Source organism: Meles meles, chromosome 5 (genome assembly GCF_922984935.1).
Source record: "Meles meles chromosome 5, mMelMel3.1 paternal haplotype, whole genome shotgun sequence".
Taxonomy (NCBI): domain Eukaryota; kingdom Metazoa; phylum Chordata; class Mammalia; order Carnivora; family Mustelidae; genus Meles; species Meles meles.
Genome location: NC_060070.1, coordinates 95,059,487 through 95,072,368, shown reverse-complemented (window position 1 = coordinate 95,072,368; position 12,882 = coordinate 95,059,487). Strand labels below are relative to the sequence as shown.

The 12,882-nt window shown below is 38.0% G+C and overlaps 1 protein-coding gene across 1 annotated transcript in view; it reads right to left on the bottom strand.

Moving 5' to 3' along the window:
• Positions 1–12,609, bottom strand: part of MEP1A (meprin A subunit alpha) — a 36,978-nt gene extending 24,369 nt beyond the window's left edge. Inside the window, exons 1-5 of the mRNA XM_046005523.1 lie at positions 12,498–12,609; positions 12,387–12,411; positions 12,248–12,298; positions 7,263–7,303; positions 6,676–6,751 (exon numbers count right to left, since the gene is read on the bottom strand). Coding sequence (XP_045861479.1) covers positions 6,676–6,751; positions 7,263–7,303; positions 12,248–12,298; positions 12,387–12,411; positions 12,498–12,566 — 262 coding nt within the window. The 5' untranslated portion in view covers positions 12,567–12,609. The remainder of the gene's footprint in view (positions 1–6,675; positions 6,752–7,262; positions 7,304–12,247; positions 12,299–12,386; positions 12,412–12,497) is intronic.
• Between the last annotated feature and the right edge of the window lie 273 nt (positions 12,610–12,882).

The window sequence follows — 12,882 nt, the reverse complement described above, 5'->3', positions numbered from 1 at the left end:
AGGAACAGAGATTATGTTTCACTTAGTATGTGGTTTTGGGTTTTTTTTCCTCCCATCAACTCACTGAAGGTGGAGCTCTAGGTTAAAAATTAAGCTCAGTTATATAAACTTAAATTGTGTTTGTTGTACATTTGATTTTGTGTACTCTCTCAAAGAGTTTATGATTCTTGGCAGTTTATCAAGTACTTACTTTATGTTTTCCTGGCCCTTATTTCATTTAATAAACCATGAAATTGGAGATTCCACAGTTCAGATGTCATAGAATTATACTAAGGTCATTAAATAAATCAGTGGAATGATTAGTAAATGACTTGTAGACACAACATGGGTAACAACAAGAGTATGCATTAGGCCTACTGAAAGACTTTTATGAAATTTTACCTATTCTTTGTGGCATCTAGAATAGGAATATTTGACCCAAGACAGATTAGTTGTCACAAAAGTTTAAGACAAAAGACCAGAGACAATGTAACTGGGGCAAAATACAAATCTGACAAAAGACTTGTATCTAGAATATATAAAGAACTACAACACAAAGGAAAATAGACAAATAACAAATTTTTTAAAGAGTCAAACTATTTAAACTGGTATTTCACAAAGGAAGACATACAAATGACCAATAAGCAAACAAAATATAAAGTGAAATAACAATAAGTAAACTAAAACAACCATTAAATACCACTACATGTCCACCAGCATGGCTAAAATTGAAAAGATTAATAACAACGAACATTGGCAAACATGTGTAGTAAATGAACTTTCATTCATTGTTCATGGAAGTTTGTAAAATGGTACAAGCACTTTGAAAGAGATCCAACACTAAACCTACCTCTGTATTATAACCCAGCAATTTCACTTTAGATGTTTAAACCAGAGACATAAAAACATATATTCAAAACGAGAATGTACAGGAATGTTCATAGTAGCTTTAGTCATAATAACTCAAGCACAGAATCAACCCAAGTGGCTATCAATAGGGGATCAGTTGAACATGCTGTGATATTCTGTATTCAAGCAATGGAATGCCACTCAATAATAAGAAGGAACAATTACTGATGTCCACAATACTGGTGAATGTCGAAAACATTTTACTGAGTAATCAAAAAAGGAATAAAATATGATTCTATTTGTATGAGATTCTATAACAGGCAAAACTCACCTATGATTAAAATAATGAAAAAGTTATTTCTGGAAGGGTGAGAGTACTATGAAAGTAGGTGGGAGAAATTTCTGGGATAATAAAAGGGCTCCATATCTTAATAGAAGTTATATGAATATTTTTACATTGTATGAGTATAATGTATAAATTATAAGGTGTATAAATATTTTAAAATTCATTGAACTGTACACTTAAGACTACATGCATTTTACTGTATGTATATTTTACATTAAAAAGAACTATAAACAAACATTAAAGTTTAATTAAAGATACACATGCCGCAGTGTTTGGGGTAAGGCATACCGGTCCATGAAATTTACTTTGAAATGTGTCAGAAATAGAATGTATTGATAGAAGGATACAAGGATGGACAGGATGGTTCAATAAGATAGAGCAAATGTAGCAGAATGATGTTTGTATAATGTAGGCTGATGAGTACACGAGTGTTCACTGCACAGTTGTTTCAGCTTTTTACATACTTAAAATTTTTCATAATAAAATGTGGAAAAGTGAAAGACAACAGTTACAAACTTTAAAGAAGGGAAAAAAACCTGTTAATTTAAATTCTGTTTCCAGTTTTTAAAAAAAATGCCCTTCAAAATGAATGCAAAAAGAAGTTATTTTGGAGAAAGAAGAGAATTTGTCACCAACAGTTTTGATCTATAAGAAATGCTAAAGGAAGGGGCACCTGGGTGGCTCAGTCAGTTAAGCATCCAACTATTAATCTAGCTCAGGGCTTAATCTCAGTGTTGTGAGTTCAAGCCCCATGTTGGGCTCCATGCTGGTTATGTAGCCTACTTAAAAAGAAAAAAATTTATATATATTGCTAAAGGAAGTTCTTCAGGCTAAAGAGAAATGATACCACATAGAAACTTAAATCTCCAGGAAGAGTGAACAACGCCAGAAATTCCAAGTATAAAAGTAAATATAAAGACTACTTTTCTTCATTAATTACTGTAAGTGACAACTGATTAAAGCAAAAAAATGATAACACTATTATGAGGTTTATAAAATAAACAGTTGAAAAGTATAAGCCAACAACAGTACAAAAGAAAGGGGTATAAATGGAATTATGGTGGTGTAAAATGCTTACCTTTTATGCAAAATGGCATAATATTAAGTCTAAGTACACTGTCACATATTAAGTTTACAAATTGTAATCCCTACAGCAAAACCTTTCAATAGTACAAAGGGATTGAGCTAAAAAACCACCACAAGAACCAAATGAAATATTAAATTGTTGGATCTAACCAAAAGAAACTAGAAAAAGAAGAAATAAAAGAAAAATAGAAGTCAAGTAATAACTGATAGTTCTAAATCAAACTATATCAATTATTATATTAAATATAAATAGGGGAAGAGAGGAAAAAGTAAAACAGGACAAAACCAGAGAGGGAGACAAACCATAAGAAACTCTTAATCTTAGGAAACAAACTGAGGGTTGCTGGAGTGGAGGAGGGTGAGGGGGACGGGGTAACTGGATGATGGACATTGGGGAGGGTGTGTGCTGTAATAAGCACTGGCTATTATATAAGACAGATGAATCACAGACCTGTACCCCTGAAACAAATAGTGCATTATATGTTAATTAATTGACTTCATATTAAAAAAGAAATAGAAAAAATTAAAAATTAACATAAAAAAAACTGGAAAAGAGTAAATAGACCAAATGTTTCAATTGAAATTCAGAAGTTGATACACTGGATAAAAATGTGGGACCCATGGGCGCCTGGGTGGCTCAGTGGGTTAAAGCCTCTGCCTTTGGCTCAGGTCATGATCCAGGGTCCTGGCATCGAGCCCCGCATCGGGCTCTCTGATCAGCGGTGAGCCTGCTTCCTCCTCTCTCTGTGCCTGCCTCTCTGCCTACTTGTTATCTCTGTCTGTCAAATAAATAAATAAATAATCTTTAAAAAAAAAAAAAAAGTGGGACCCAGATATAGACTGCCTAAAAAAGAGACACTTTAAATATAAAGACAATGATAGGTTAGGAATAAAAAACTAAAAAAGATACACAGTGAAAACAGTAAGTTTTAAAAAAAACTGGTGTAGCTATATTTAAATTAGACAAAGTAGACTTCAAAATAAAGAGGATTACCTGACATAAAGAGAAATTTCCCTAAACAATGGGTCAATTTAGCAAGATGATAGAGTAATGTACTTGCCCAAAAGAGCAGTTTCATGAAAATGCTAAAAGAAGAAATAAACACACAATTAGAGTGATTAACAATTCTCTCTCAGTAGCAGATAAAACTATCCAAAACTCCTTGCAGATAAAAATATTTGAACAACACAATCACCTTGACCTATTTGACTTTGATAAAATAACACATCCACACCAGCCAAATGTAAGTTCTTTTCCAGCACACAGGGATCAGTCACAAAAAAGGCCACAAAATATGTCTCAGTAAATTTCATAAGACCAAAATCTTATAGAACATGTTCTCTGACCTCAACAAAATTAAACTAGAAATCAATAATACAATATCTAGAAGCACTATAGACACTTGTAAATTTAAAAAACACACTTCTAATTGACCCATGGATTTCAAAAACAGTGCAACTGGTATTAAAACATATCTAAACTTTAGTAAAGATACAACCATATCAAAATTTGTGGAGAACAGTTAAAGCAGAACTTCAAATAAAATGTACAGCTTTAGATGCCATATTATAACATATTTTATTAGAAGAATGAAAGTTTAAAATCAATGATATAAATTTCCAGCTTTGATCCAAAAAAGAAGAGCGAAATAAACTGGAACTAAGTAGAAGAAAGGAAATAATAAAGGCAAACAAAAAGCAACCAAATAGAAAGCAGAGAAGAAAGGGAAAATTAACAAGTCAAAAGTTACTTCTTTAAAAAGATTAATAAACAAATACACTGCCTAAAAAACAAAAACAAAAACAAAAAACAAAACAACAAACAAACAAAAAGGAAAGTCACAGACTGAGAGAAAATATTCAAGATCTCTATCTACCTATCTCTGACAAAAGACTTCATCCATAGTATAAAATATGAAATCCTTCTACAAATAATGAAAAGACAAACAATACAATAAAGAAAGCATGGTAAGAGTTGAACAGACATTCCATAAAAGAATATACACAAATGACAAATAGCACATGAAAATGTAGGAAATACCATTAATCATTAGGGAAATGCAAATTAAAATCACAGTGAAATTCCATTTTGTAACTACCAGAATGGCTACAATTAAAAAAAGATTAATTCCACCAATGCTAGTGAAAATGGGGAGCAAATGGGACATAGCTACGTTGCTTGTGAGAGTGAAAAATGGTACAGCCACTTTGGAAAACTGCTTGGCATTTTTTACTAAGATTAAACATATACTTGCTGTATAATCAAGGAATTCTATTTCTAGACATTTGATCAAGACAAATTATATATATATATATGTATATATATATATATATAAATAACTTGGCACAACCCAATATCCATCAACTGAAAAATGGATGAACAATTGCCCTATTACTGAGTACTAAAAAAAAAAAGAATTAACTACTGGTCTACAATGATATGGAAAAACATCAAAAACATCCAGATACAAAAGAGTAAACACTGAAGGATTCTATTTATCTATAAATCTATTTATCTATTTATCTATCTATTTATCTATAAATCAGGTAAAACTAATTGATAGGGAGAAAAATTAGAATGGTAGTGTCTTGGAGAGGGGGTAGGGATTGGCTGGAAACAATCCCATGGAAATTTCTGGAGTGACGGGAGATTGGGTCACATACGTATGTGCATTTATCAAAAGCCATTGACTTTTACACTGAGTTATGTATTTTACTCTGGGTAAGTTTAATTTTAATTAAAAAATCGTATACAAATATGAAACTCTGCAATGTCTGCTTTCTGCAATGGTATAGACCCGGGCATCTGCACTTATTTTAACACTAAAGGTGATTCTCACGTGGTGCTGAGAACCACCACTGTGTCCTTACTGTTGTTACCTTATTTCAGGCCACCTGTCTTCCATCTTTCTCTCTTCATCAGTCACCAGCTTACAGCTAAAGACACCTGCCACTCGAGCTGGGCCCAGCAGACCAAAAGCATCAGCATCACCTGCGGGATTGTGCAGAATCTGAAACCCCGACCCTGATCTACTCCGTAGTTTCAGAAGATCCTCAGGGGAGCCTTATGCACACAAAAGTCTGAGAGGCACAGACTTAACACCTCACAGAGATGTTACTGGTGAACCTTCAACCAAATTTTAGGTGAAGGCACATGTCCGGCATATACTGGTGTGCCTATGTCTTGAAGGAAGGGGCGCTGGCGTAGGTGCAACAGGCAGGAAGAAAAATTGTAGTGGGGGAAGTACCCTCGCAAAAGCTGACATTTCTTAAATCACATATGGGTGCTCTGTGAATTTGCAAGGGTGTGGGCAACACTGGTGGGTGGGAATAAAACCTCAAATTTCCAGGGGCGCCTGGGTGGCTCAGTGGGTTAAAGCCGCTGCCTTCAGCTCGGGTCATGATCCCAGGGTCCTAGGATCGAGCCCCACGTCGGCTATCTGCTCCTCGGGAAGCCTGCTTCCTCCTCTCTCTCTGCCTGCCTCTCTGCCTAGTTGTGATTTCTCTCTGTTAAATAAATAAAATATTAAAAAAAAAAAACCTCAAATTTCCAAAAGATTCACTGAGAACAACAGCATTTGTATTTATCTAGCTGTCCTCCAGAAAAGGGATCAGCACCGCTAACAGTGATGGAAAATATTGGAACATGAGCTGTGACTCCTGAGGGCGCAGCCTGGCAGTGCAGTAAGATTGGGCAAGCTTGTCCCAGCTTCCCCCTCCTCTGGTCCTCCTGCATCCGTGTGAGATGGGCCTCGCGGGCATTGCCTCATCTGGCTGCCCAGCTGTCAGTCACCAGCTTGGGGTCAGCCAGTGTCCACCCGTGGCTTTGAATAGTCATTTATTTCTCCCGACTATTATTCCCAACAATGAGTGAACTAAGACTTAACTAGTCCTTCATCTTGAGAGAGAAAACAACTGAAATTATTAATACTGAGGAACAAGGACTCCTAGCATGGGAAATATAGACTTTTCTAGCTCTCAAAAGTGTGGAATGTTTGTCTCCTAACAAAAGGGGATGAAATCAGGATGCCGAAAATCTATATAAATTCACCCAAACAAACTATTACTTAAAGCGTAAATTTGTCGTGGTTGTGAAGCCAAATTATATTTCATTGCATTTTTGTTCTTTGGGGATGTTTTGGTTTTATTCACACGTTAATGTGTTCTGTACTTTTAAACTTATTATTTGATACTCTGTAACTTTTAAAATTACTATCTGATGCACTGTATCTCAGACCCGTTAAGTAGCACTGGGTCAATATAAGGTTATGCCTTTCATCCCATGGGATAAAGAATTATCAGGGCTTGGAAACCAAATGCATTGGTGTTACTCCCAATCTGAAACCTATGAACTGGAGGAGTGCAGGAGTTGAAGAGCAAAGCCCAAAACTCCTAATTAAAACAATTAATATTACCCAGATTGTCAGCCAGAATGTAAGGAATGGGGAACTTCCACCTGGTGCTAGGGTCTCTCAGGCCATTTCTGGAGTTCTGTGGAAAAAGACAAAGATGACTGGGAAGATGAGTCCTCCAGGCCCCCTGGCTTCTGTCTTTGCTAAACTTTCACACCACAAACAACCTCTCATACAATTCAAACAATAGCATTTGTATTCTGATTGTACAACAATACAAGTTCATCACAGACAATTTGGAAACTTCAGAGAAATCATTAAGAACAAAACTTCAAAGATCCGGATTCTCCAAAAACTGAGATAGCCATTTTAAACATATTGGTGCATTTCCTTCTCTCGTTCTTCACTTACTAGGAAAACTGGGTGAACAAATAATGTGATAATTATAGATTCTTTGTACTGTTTCCTAATTTTCCATCTGTTTTTGTCATCATCAACCAGGGAGGAAGCCCTTGTGAGCACAGATGATAGATTAGGTTCTTTCATGGCCTCCACAGTGTCTAGCCCAGGGCTGGGCACAGCAGAATCTCCCAGTCATAAAAAACAGCCAGTCCTGAGGAATATTAATTGTGTCCTTGGAAGATACTCACCTGTAGGAGGATGTCTCCTTGAAAGAGGTCCAAGCCCGCAGCTAGACACAGATTGAAAAATAAATAAATAAATAAATAAATAAAAAGAAAGAAATATTTGAATGAGTGTTACTAAATGCATTTCTCATAATAAAATTAGTATTTTCCATTGTAAACTTTGCATTGTTAATCTTTGGTCAACGTCTTTTCCGAACAATGCAAAATTCCCTCTGAGTAAATGTAAATAGCCCATCAATATCATGTATTTCACATCCTCTGTCTTCATTTTGGAACAAGAAATCTTGTCCAAGAATCTTAAAAGTAAGAAGTGAGTTAGGAGGGATCTTTTTGATCATTGACTCCAAACCTCTTGTACTTTAAGGGGGCACAAGGGAGTCTTGAGACAAGAAGTAATGCACGGGGTCATCAGCAATTGAGTGGGCTTGAGAACTCCTGACCTCTTATCCAGTGCTCTTTCTGCTATCGTTTCATCCTTCTTCATGACTCTAGGTAAATGGGTTGGTTTTGCTCTGTCCCGTGAAAAAACAATGGTACCTTCTAAAAGCCAAGTTCGAGATAATGCCCTTGCAATAAAGACCAGGCAAATATGGATGGATCCACTCAAACTGTATATCCAGATACCTGCTATCAGGAGCTTAGCATGATAAACTTTCTCCCTTATGCTATTCCTTGATTCTGGCCTCACAGTGTTTTGCAAATAGAATTCTTAAAAGGGAAGATCCTTGTGGGAAAAATTTATGAGCATTTAAAAGAATGTCTCTTTTTATGACATCCCTCATGTTTGACAAACAGCCTTCCCTGTAAATCACAAAATACTTCAAACAAGTTCAGGGAATTGTACTTAATTCTGAGAACAGCACCTGATTTACAGCAGGGAAATCTAGCTAAAGAATTCATCACCACGGCCTCACATGGTAACAGAGGTACCATTTGGCCAAGCTGATGGCTTGTTTGTGGTAAATGACATCATTGGGGTTTTACGTATTAGGAAAAGTCATGGTTTCCCTTGTTAATGACTAACTAAGGCATCACGATCTCTTTCCCCATGCCCTTATTTCTTAAGCTCCATAAACCTCACGTATGTGCATGAAAATGGCACAATTAAACAAAAACAAATAGCATTGATACCCTGGCCCATGGGCATTAGGACCTAGGTTTTGAATTGCCTTTTCAGTAGGATATACTAGTCTATCCATACTCAGGCTCAGGCTTGCCATGAACAAACACATGCATTTTCTGACACAGGCCTGGTTTAGGGATGGAGGTGAGAGCTGGGTTCTTCCAGAGTGACGTGAACAAGCTCATTTAGACCTTGGTCCCCAGGTTGGTCAGTGTAGATGGGGTCATGGAGGGATAAGAGAGTGCAGCAGTTGGTTGGGGAACACATCCCAAAGAAGCATATATCCACTAAAAATAAGCCTCAGGAGAGGTGCCTGTGTGGCTTAGTCAGTTGGGCATCTGCCTCCTGATTTCAGCTCAGGTCATGATTTCAGAATTGTGGGACAGAACCCCTGTCCCTGGACCCCACTCTCTCTCCCTCTGCCCACCCCATTCCCCCAGTTCACCTGCAAGAGTACATATGCACTCTCTTTCTAAAGAATAAAAAGTTTTTTTTAAAGATTGTATTTATTTATTTGACAGACAGAGATCACAAGTAGGCAGAGAGAGAGAGGAGGAAGCAGGCTACCCACTGAGCAGAAAGCCCGATGTGGGGCTCGATCCCAGGACCCTGGGATCATGACCCGAGCAGAAGGCAGAGGCTTTAACCCACTGAGCCACCCAGGTGCCCCTAAAGAATAAAAATTTTTTTAAAAAATAAGCCTCAGAAGAATCACTAACCAGTTTGCTCAGGCAGCATATACTTATTAAGCTCCTACTGTGTGCTAGACTTTGGTCTACATGCTAGGGATATAGCCGAGAATAAAACAAAGCCTTCACAAGGTGACATTCTTGACTGGAGAGGGAGGAGAGACAAATAAATGTTAAGTAGCAGATGGTGTAACAAGCAATAATAATTTTAAAAAAAGAACAGTAGAGGAGAAAAATGGTGAAGAGTTAGGGAGTTTGATATTTTATAAAGGGTGGTCAGGGAAGTTCCCTGGAGAAGGTGGCGTTGAAGCAGAAATCTGATGGAGTGGGGAATAAAGGAATAGTATGAAGGGAAAAGGCAACAGCAAATAGAAATGAGGCAGGGGACCCCTGGGGGGCTCATTCCTTTAAGTGACTGCCTTTGGCTCAGGTCATGCTCCCAGAGCCCTGGAATCCTGCTCAGCAGGGAGTCTGTTTCTCCCTCCTGCTTTGTGTTTTTTCTCTCTCTCCCTTCCTCAAATAAATAAATAAAATCTAAAGAAGAAGAAGGAGGAGGAGGAGGAGGAGGAGAGGAGGAGAGGAAGGAGAAAAGAAACAAGGCAGGAAAGCCTTAGAGCAACATTCCAAACTTTAGCACAAGAATCTCCTGAGAGCTTGTTAAACCCAGACTGCTGACCCCTACCTTCAGGGTTTTTCAAGTCAGCAAGTCTGGGACAGATCCCAAGAAGAGAGGCAGAGAGAGAGAGAGGAGGAAGCAGGCTCCCCGCTGAGCAGAAAGCCCAATGCGGGGCTCTAACAAGTTCTCAGTCTCGGGTGCTGCTGATGCTTCCTGTGGGGAGGGGAGAGGCACACACTGAGAACCACCTTTGTAGAGGAACAGCTTGGAGATCAGGGTGGCTGGAGAGCCCAAGTAAAGAGGGGAGAGAGCAGTAAGAAGTGAGATCAGATGGCTCTGGCCAGAGTCAGCTCATCTCCAACTTTAATGTACAGGGAATCAGCTGGGGTCCATCAACATGAAGGTGCTGAGATGAGACCAAAGATTCTGTATTTCTAGGAAACTCTTGGGTGGTACAGGTGAAACTGACCTGTGGAACACACCTTGGGAATTAAGGTTCTAGGGCCTTTGTTCTGCACTGGAAGCGATGTCAGTCAGCACTGGCCAGGTTGGAAGACTGGAAGATTGGATAAGAGAAGTGACATGGCCTGAATCCTATCAGAAGAGCTCTGCCTACTCTGAGCCATAGCCTGCGTGGGGTGAGGGCAGAAAGGCAAGACCAGTTATGAGGTTGCCAGACGTGGCCAGACCAGATGGCTTGGAGAGGAACAGGAAAAGAGAAAGTGCTGAGCAGTCACAACCCGTGAGATAACTTGATGTTAGAGCTAGTATCATTTGCTGATAGATGGCGTGTACCTTAAGAGGAAGATAAGACTCAAAGGTTCTGAGCCTCTGGATCTAGAAGAGGGAATTGCTTTTACTGAAATGAAGACTAAAAGCAACAATCCTTAGCTAGAGGCTAAATTGTGAGGCATGGAGAGAAGACAGGGGAAAAGGTAACAATTCCCTCTCTTTGATTTTCCCCGAACAGTTTTTATGATACAGGAACTGGCTGTATGGTTAACACTAACAATTGTGGAAGCTGGATTGGAATGACCTAAAAAGAGAAAAAAAAAAACCCACATAGTAAGATTTCTTCATTGGAGCCACAACTCAGAAAAAGCATTAACAATGGCTCTAAGGTAAAAAAAAAAAAAAAAAAAAAAAAAAAAAAAAAAAAAAAATTATTTGGTCTAGACAAATAAGGATGAGATCAGGAAAACTCTCATTTTAGTCCCAACCTAGTTTTAAACTACAGCAGATCCTCTCGAATCCATATATATCTTGATTGCCTGACACTAAAAACAGATCATTTGAAACCTGGCCGAAGTCTTGGGGCCCATTCACCCATTTACCTTACCAAACTATTTCTTTAAAACCATTTCAAGCTTTTCCAATTATGTATCATATAGCCTGCCTTCCCTGTAAATGGGACAAAGTCAAAGAAATTCGACCCTTAGGTATGGATTTTTTCAGTTTTGTAGTCCTCCAATAGCACTGAGTTGAATCAGAAGACCTGGAGTGAGCCCCATCACTGCCATCGGTGATCTGGGCAGGTCACCTCAACCACAAGGAAATTCCTATCCCTTCCTGCAGAATGAAAACAGTCCTTACTCTACGGTAGTATTTGACAAATAAACATGCAATTGATAATAAAGCTTTTGTAGACCATATGGTGTTTAAGATCATGACTGTGTTTGATCTTGCTAATCCTAACCAAAGATACCCAGAATGTAAAGTCTTCTCCCTCCTTTTAGAAACAGGATGAGAGAGAAAAGAGATGATAACCCATCTTCTCTCTCCTCTCAGTAACGGAGCAGATTGATGGAACTCTTCAAGAAAAATGTTTGTAGACAAGACATTGAAATGTCTTTACAACCTTCCCTAAGTCCTGAGCAAACAGGTGTTAATGAATATGATGCACCAGTAGAGGAGCTAGGGCTTCCCCCCACTAAATATAACCTTAGCGTATACTACACATGTATACATACATACATATGCATGTGTATATGTAACAAGTGAAATAATCATCCACTTTTCTTTCTTTTTTTTTTTCAAAACAGAAACAGGAAAATCAACATTTTTTTTTTCCTGAGTAGTCTTTTTTTTTTTTTTTTTTTTGACAGAGAGAGAGAGAGAAATCACAAGCAGGCAGAGAGGCAGGCAGAGGCAGACAGAGAGACAGCAGAGAGAGGGGGGTAGCAGGCTCCCTGATGAGCAGAGAGCCCGACACGGGTCTCGATCCCAGGACCCTGAGATCATGACCTGAGCCGAAGGCAGAGGCTTAACCCACTGAGCCACCCAGGTGCCCCGAAAATCAACATTTTTATAAACAAAAATCATGTGGTGCATCTCTAGATCCATGGAACACTCACTAGTTCCTCTAGAAAATTTGGTCTAACCATCATTCTCTTTCCACATTTCCACTTTTCAGAAACTCTGCAAATTCTAATGAAGTACCATTAGATATTTCTTCCTTAAAGTTACCCAATACTCTATCATGAAGGTAAGAACTTACAGCAATTGTAGCACAAGATTTAAAGGGATTTCAAAGCATTAGTAAAGCAAAAATTGAACCCACCTAAGTTGATTTCTGAAATATCCTTCTGTTCATGAAACTCTTCATCATGTACTGTTAAAAGTAGGAAACAAATTGTTATTAATATTGATGGACAAAAGAAAGTTCAGAAAACACTCTATGCATTTCAGTTGATTCTTACCATTTCCTTTAGAGAGATGATTAATCTGGAAGAAAATGAACATACAGAAAATATGTAACATATACTTGAATTAATATTTCTAAATATCCAGAAAAGCAGAACTCTACTTACTGATACAGCTGCTATGTGGGCAACAAACAAGATGAAAGAGAGAACACAAGTGAATTTCATCCAAACCATTGTTGCGAGTGAACAGACTCGCCAAAGACAAAGACACCTTGTGATAAATACTTTTTGGACCTTGCCCTGGCTGTCATCTTAGAAACTCTGACCCTCCCATGTGTACCGTGGCATTAAAAAAAGTAACCAAAGAAAATGTCTTTGATCCTTTTAAGGACAGATATCAAGTTTAACATAAAATCTCAAGCTCCCCAGACTGGGAAAGTTTTGAAAAGGTTAATGCTGAGATGAGCATATAAAATCAGTAACGTTTCTGTATACCAGCAATAACATCCTTGACAGCATCAAAAACTGCTTGTATAACAGATAAAATATC